This window comes from Alosa sapidissima, chromosome 18 (assembly GCF_018492685.1).
Source record: "Alosa sapidissima isolate fAloSap1 chromosome 18, fAloSap1.pri, whole genome shotgun sequence".
Lineage (NCBI taxonomy): Eukaryota > Metazoa > Chordata > Actinopteri > Clupeiformes > Clupeidae > Alosa > Alosa sapidissima.
Window position 1 is genome coordinate 31,121,403 of NC_055974.1, and position 7,255 is coordinate 31,128,657.

The 7,255-nt window shown below is 41.8% G+C and overlaps 1 protein-coding gene across 1 annotated transcript in view; it reads right to left on the reverse strand.

The window, feature by feature from the left end:
- Positions 1 to 3,367: 3,367 nt before the first annotated feature.
- The window catches only part of LOC121689835, a 36,110-nt gene continuing 32,222 nt past the window's right edge, over positions 3,368 to 7,255 (reverse strand). Inside the window, exon 6 of the mRNA XM_042070072.1 lies at positions 3,368 to 3,731. Coding sequence (XP_041926006.1) covers positions 3,612 to 3,731 — 120 coding nt within the window. The 3' untranslated portion in view covers positions 3,368 to 3,611. The remainder of the gene's footprint in view (positions 3,732 to 7,255) is intronic.

Here is a 7,255-nt window from a genome sequence, read left to right on the forward strand (position 1 = left end):
GCAGTGCAGTGATGGTGTGTGTTTATGTAGTTGTTTAGCAGTGTAGTGATGGTGTGTGTTTATGTAGTTGTTTAGCAGTGTAGTGAGCGTGTGTGTTTATGTAGTTGTTTATCAATAGTGAGGGTGTGTGTTTATGTAGTTGTTTAGCAGTATAGTGAGGGTGTGTGTTTATTTAGTTGTTTAGCAGTATAGTGAGGGTGTGTGTTTATGTAGTTGTTTATCAATAGTGAGGGTGTGTGTTTATTTAGTTGTTTAGCAGTGTAGTGATGGTGTGTGTTTATGGTGTGTGTTTATGTAGTTGTTTAGCAGTGCAGTGAGGGTGTGTGTTTATGTAGTTGTTTAGCAGTGCAGTGAGGGTGTGTGTTTATTTAGTTGTTTAGCAGTATAGTGTGTGTGTTTATGTAGTTGTTTAGCAGTGTAGTGAGTGTGTGTGTTTATGTAGTTGTTTAGCAGTGCAGTGAGGGTGTGTGTTTATGTAGTTGTTTAGCAGTTTAGTGATGGTGTGTGTTTATGTAGTTGTTTAGCAGTGTAGTGATGGTGTGTGTTTATGTAGTTGCTTAGCAGTGTAGTGAGCGTGTGTGTTTATGTAGTTGTTTAGCAGTGTAGTGATGGTGTGTGTTTATGTAGTTGTTTAGCAGTGTAGTGAGGGTGTGTGTTTATGGTGTGTGTTTATGTAGTTGTTTAGCAGTGTAGTGAGGGTGTGTGTTTATGGTGTGTGTTTATGTAGTTGTTTAGCAGTGCAGTGATGGTGTGTGTTTATGGTGTGTGTTTATGTAGTTGTTTAGCAGTGCAGTGATGGTGTGTGTTTATGTAGTTGTTTAGCAGTGTAGTGAGGGTGTGTGTTTATGGTGTGTGTTTATGTAGTTGTTTAGCAGTGTAGTGATGGTGTGTGTTTATGTAGTTGTTTAGCAGTGTAGTGATGGTGTGTGTTTATGTAGTTGTTTAGCAGTGCAGTGATGGTGTGTGTTTATGTAGTTGTTTAGCAGTGTAGTGATGGTGTGTGTTTATGTAGTTGTTTAGCAGTGTAGTGAGCGTGTGTGTTTATGTAGTTGTTTAGCAGTGTAGTGATGGTGTGTGTTTATGTAGTTGTTTAGCAGTGTAGTGAGGGTGTGTGTTTATGGTGTGTGTTTATGTAGTTGTTTAGCAGTGTAGTGAGGGTGTGTGTTTATGGTGTGTGTTTATGTAGTTGTTTAGCAGTGCAGTGAGGGTGTGTGTTTATGGTGTGTGTTTATGTAGTTGTTTAGCAGTGTAGTGAGGGTGTGTGTTTATGGTGTGTGTTTATGTAGTTGTTTAGCAGTGCAGTGATGGTGTGTGTTTATGGTGTGTGTTTATGTAGTTGTTTAGCAGTGCAGTGATGGTGTGTGTTTATGTAGTTGTTTAGCAGTGTAGTGAGGGTGTGTGTTTATGGTGTGTGTTTATGTAGTTGTTTAGCAGTGTAGTGATGGTGTGTGTTTATGTAGTTGTTTAGCAGTGTAGTGATGGTGTGTGTTTATGTAGTTGTTTAGCAGTGCAGTGATGGTGTGTGTTTATGGTGTGTGTTTATGTAGTTGTTTAGCAGTGTAGTGATGGTGTGTGTTTATGTAGTTGTTTAGCAGTGTAGTGAGCGTGTGTGTTTATGTAGTTGTTTAGCAGTGTAGTGATGGTGTGTGTTTATGTAGTTGTTTAGCAGTGTAGTGAGGGTGTGTGTTTATGGTGTGTGTTTATGTAGTTGTTTAGCAGTGTAGTGATGGTGTGTGTTTATGTAGTTGTTTAGCAGTGTAGTGATGGTGTGTGTTTATGTAGTTGTTTAGCAGTGCAGTGATGGTGTGTGTTTATGTAGTTGTTTAGCAGTGTAGTGATGGTGTGTGTTTATGTAGTTGTTTAGCAGTGTAGTGATGGTGTGTGTTTATGTAGTTGTTTAGCAGTGTAGTGAGGGTGTGTGTTTATGGTGTGTGTTTATGTAGTTGTTTAGCAGTGCAGTGAGGGTGTGTGTTTATGGTGTGTGTTTATGTAGTTGTTTAGCAGTGTAGTGAGGGTGTGTGTTTATGGTGTGTGTTTATGTAGTTGTTTAGCAGTGCAGTGATGGTGTGTGTTTATGGTGTGTGTTTATGTAGTTGTTTAGCAGTGCAGTGATGGTGTGTGTTTATGTAGTTGTTTAGCAGTGTAGTGAGGGTGTGTGTTTATGTAGTTGTTTAGCAGTGTAGTGATGGTGTGTGTTTATGTAGTTGTTTAGCAGTGTAGTGATGGTGTGTGTTTATGTAGTTGTTTAGCAGTGCAGTGATGGTGTGTGTTTATGGTGTGTGTTTATGTAGTTGTTTAGCAGTGCAGTGATGGTGTGTGTTTATGTAGTTGTTTAGCAGTGTAGTGAGGGTGTGTGTTTATGGTGTGTGTTTATGTAGTTGTTTAGCAGTGTAGTGATGGTGTGTGTTTATGTAGTTGTTTAGCAGTGTAGTGATGGTGTGTGTTTATGTAGTTGTTTAGCAGTGCAGTGATGGTGTGTGTTTATGGTGTGTGTTTATGTAGTTGTTTAGCAGTGTAGTGATGGTGTGTGTTTATGTTGTTGTTTAGCAGTGCAGTGAGGGTGTGTGTTTATGGTGTGTGTTTATGTAGTTGTTTAGCAGTGTAGTGATGGTGTGTGTTTATGTAGTTGTTTAGCAGTGTAGTGAGCGTGTGTGTTTATGTAGTTGTTTAGCAGTGCAGTGATGGTGTGTGTTTATGTAGTTGTTTAGCAGTGCAGTGATGGTGTGTGTTTATGGTGTGTGTTTATGTAGTTGTTTAGCAGTGCAGTGATGGTGTGTGTTTATGTAGTTGTTTAGCAGTGCAGTGAGGGTGTGTGTTTATGGTGTGTGTTTATGTAGTTGTTTAGCAGTGTAGTGAGGGTGTGTGTTTATGGTGTGTGTTTATGTAGTTGTTTAGCAGTGCAGTGAGGGTGTGTGTTTATGGTGTGTGTTTATGTAGTTGTTTAGCAGTGCAGTGATGGTGTGTGTTTATGTAGTTGTTTAGCAGTGCAGTGAGGGTGTGTGTTTATGGTGTGTGTTTATGTAGTTGTTTAGCAGTGTAGTGAGGGTGTGTGTTTATGGTGTGTGTTTATGTAGTTGTTTAGCAGTATAAAAAGACTGTTGGTTTATTTAGCAGTTTGCTGTAACAGAGCAGTGATGCTGAATTGGTACAGGTGGTTTGGCACGCAAAGAGACACATGGACACAGAACACAGAGACACAGAACACATGGACACAGAACACAGAGACACTGAACACATGGACACAGAACACAGAGACACAGAACATATGGACACAGAACACAGAGACACAGAACACATGGACACAGAACACAGAGACACAGAACACAGAGTACAGAGATACAGAACACAGAGACACAGAAGATAGAACACAACACAAAGACACAGAACACAGATCAGTAGCAGTATAAATTTCAATCAGCTTCAGCATTTCTCCAGTGACATGTGAAAATAACAAATGGTCGCACTCCAAACATCTTTTCTTGCTTTGTGACATGTGAGTCATCAGTCTGCAAGATCCTCTATTTTACATCCACTTTAACACTGTAGATATTTAACACTGAGGAACAATGGGATCGCTATTTGGAGACATACAAAATCGTAATTTTCAGCATTTATCTAGTGGCAGCGTATATGACGTGTGGGTTGTCAGTCTGGAGGTTGGAGTTGCTCCTCCTCTTCTTCTTGGCAGAGAAGTTCAAAGCTGCATAGTTCATAGAGTCTGAATCCTGAACCTGAAGCATCACACACACACACACATGCCCACACACACACACACACACACACACACGCGCGTGTGCGCACACACGCTCACACAGACAGAAAAGGTATTTTCATTTGTGTGAATAACAGACATGAAAGCACACACTACAGCAGCAGTCTCTCACTATACACACACACACACACGCACACATACACACACGCACACACACACACTCACACACACACACACACAAACCTACAGACCACACTGTTTGACCGTAGAAAGGATACTCTGGTCTTTATCAGGCTTACCTGTGCAGGTGGAGACGGTGTTGGATTACCAGGATCTGAGTGTGAAACATGAAGATATTACATTCACATGAGGAACTACCTCAATCAGAACACATTCACATGAGGAACTACCTCAATCAGAACACATTCACATGAGGAACTACCTCAGTCAGAACACATAGATAGATAGATAGATAGATACTTTATTGATCCCCAGGGGAAATTCAACATGACAGGCACATATATATTCACATGAGGAACTACTACTCTCAGAACACGTGACAGGCACGTATACATTTGTATATTTCCACAGTGAGAGAATAGCTGGTAAGATATCCATACTAGATTTAGGGCTCTATTTTGGCAATCAGAAACGCGGCACAAAACGCTACGCATTTGTGCGATTAAATGAGTGAAACTTTACACCTCTGACCATCCGTTTCTGACCACTTAGACTCCAATGCAGAGGAAATTGTGTTGTGTTCTAATGTACCTGAGTTCTGTCCACCACTGCACTTGGTCAGGATCAGGATGACCACTACTAGACTGAGAACAGCACATAGAACCCCCAGGACTAGAACCACAGTTCCACACTCCCAGCTGCAGAACCGCCCTGCAGGATATATATAACACACACACACACACATATATATGTGGCCGTATCACAGATGTATATTAATTCGCTAACTCGTGAAGTTTAAATTAACTGTCACATTGCATCCAAGCCTTATAACACTAGACGTTCAGAACGTAGTAACAGTATATGTGGTATAGGTGGTTTTAGCTAGATGGATGGCAGTAGGTAGCGTAAAGTAAAATAGTGATGTGTCAAAGATAAGGTTAATCAGATTCCTGGGATATGCCCGCTTGACAACGGAAGAGATGGAACTAACGACTGGCCTTTGGCCATAGCAACTATCCATTTAGAACTAGTAACGGCAGTTTGTCCTGCAAGTTGAAAAATTGGTTAATATGTTTTGGAAAAAAGTAGTTCTACAAACAAGACAGTTTTAGCGATTGCACTTACGAGCTGCGTGTCGGGCCATATTACAACCTTGTCCTCCATTATCGCTTACATATATATATATATATATATATATATATATATATATATATATATAATATACATAACAATATAACACACACAAACACACACACACACCTTCCTCTGATGTCTCTGTAGGTTCAGCTTCGGACTCATCTACAGCAGCTGTAGTGAAAACACACAGTGTACATTAGCTCGTTATATTAATACATTATATTACATTACATTACATTTGGCTGACGCATTATTACATTGCATTACATTTGGCTGACGCATTTTAGCCAAAGCGACAACATGGTAAACAGTTCAAGCTTTTTAAAGCAATTCTCTCAACAATTCTAGGACAATTTTAACAGGTAGAGTACAATAAGAATAACTGCATCATTGAGTGCTGTTTTTAAACAATCGAGAGTCAGTTCTAGTCAGGTGGTAAGTCTAGGATCAGCAAGGCTAGTTGTAAGTAGCTAGTGCTACGAGAGGAGATGTTCTCTGAAGAGCTGGGTCTTCAGGAGGTTTTTGAAGATGGAGAGGGAAGTCCCTGCTCTAGAAGGAACTGGTAGCGCATTCCACCAACGAGGAACAACAGATGAATAAGTTTGGATCGGTCTGAGCGTACTGGTGGCAGAGCTAGACATTGTTCGTCTGAGGAGCGCAACGGTCTGGAGGTAGCGTATGTCTGTATGAGGGCATTCAAGGTAGGTGGGAGTCGAACCGGAGACTACTTTGTAGGCAAGTGTTAGTGACTTGAATTTGGTGCAGGCGGCCATAGGCAGAATCATGTAAAACAGTTGAGGATGAACCCAGATACAGTATGCCGATACACACACACAGATACATGCACACAAGTGAAACACACACACACACAAACACACACACAAACACACACACACACACACACACACACACACACATATACACATGATTACACACACACAAACACACACACATACACACACACACACACACAAACACACACACACACACATACACACACACACACACACACACATATACACATGTTTACACACACACACACACATACTCACATATAGTACGCATGTACACACACAAAGATACACACACAGACATAGTACATATGTACACACACACACACACTGTGAGGAATATAGAAAGCAGAGGTTACCTGTAACGGTTAAGTAGGTGACGTTGCTGAAGAACATGTAGTTATTAAGAGCCCCTGATAGAGTGGCACAGTAGTACAGACCAGAGTCCAGCATATGCACACTCCTGATCTCCAGCATAGAGGTCAACGCATCTGCACTTGAGTTCATCTGGCGGCTGTCAAACCCGTTACAAAAGCGGACATTGCTGTTTCTGGGATTCGCTGTTTCATAAGTAACCAGCAGCACACAGCTGGGAGCGGAGTGGTTGGCTTGTTTCAGCCAGTAGATTATGTTCCAGCCCCCTCCTTTCCAGCCGTGCGAGCAGTTCAGCTGGACCGACCCACCAACACGCACCACCACCGAGGTGGACATGGAGACCACAGCCAAAAAAACACCTGCCCAAACACACACACACACAAAACACATAATTATTTTGCTGTTTGAAATCGTATCTAGTGTTGTGGTCAAAATGAGACAGTAAAATGATAAAAGACGATAGAGTGGGCCATAGTCGGCCAAAAGCGCTCACCCGTGCAGAACATGAGCAGTCCAGCAGCAGAGCTCTTGGCCATGCTGTGCAAGCGAGCCATGGAGGATGGCATGTGCGGGGTGGACGACAGGTAGACAAGTGAGAGATGAAGAGGGAGAGAGCGTGTGGTCTAATATGAGATGAAGTAGGAGGTATAAAGTGCAGAGGGGCGTTGAGATGAGACACGTCCACCCAGTCCGTCTGCACCAGGACGCTGAGACGTGTGATATGGACAGGAGAAGGACTTTTATTATGAAGAGTTTCTGATGTGGTCGGTTGAAAGTTACAGGAGTTTTAATCTAGAGGGGTGTTAAGACGACAGAGGCCTACATCTATCTCACACGTACGCACACACACACACACACTCACACACACACACTCTCACACACAGACACACTATCACACACACACACACAAACATACACACTCACAAGTGGAGGTGTGGTAACCTCTTCTGAACCATCTCTCAAGGTAACTAATGATGTCATCATCTAAATGGCCAATCACAAATGTTCCATTCACAACTGTTTGATCTCACCCCCCTATCAGAGGGTCAATCATTACTTT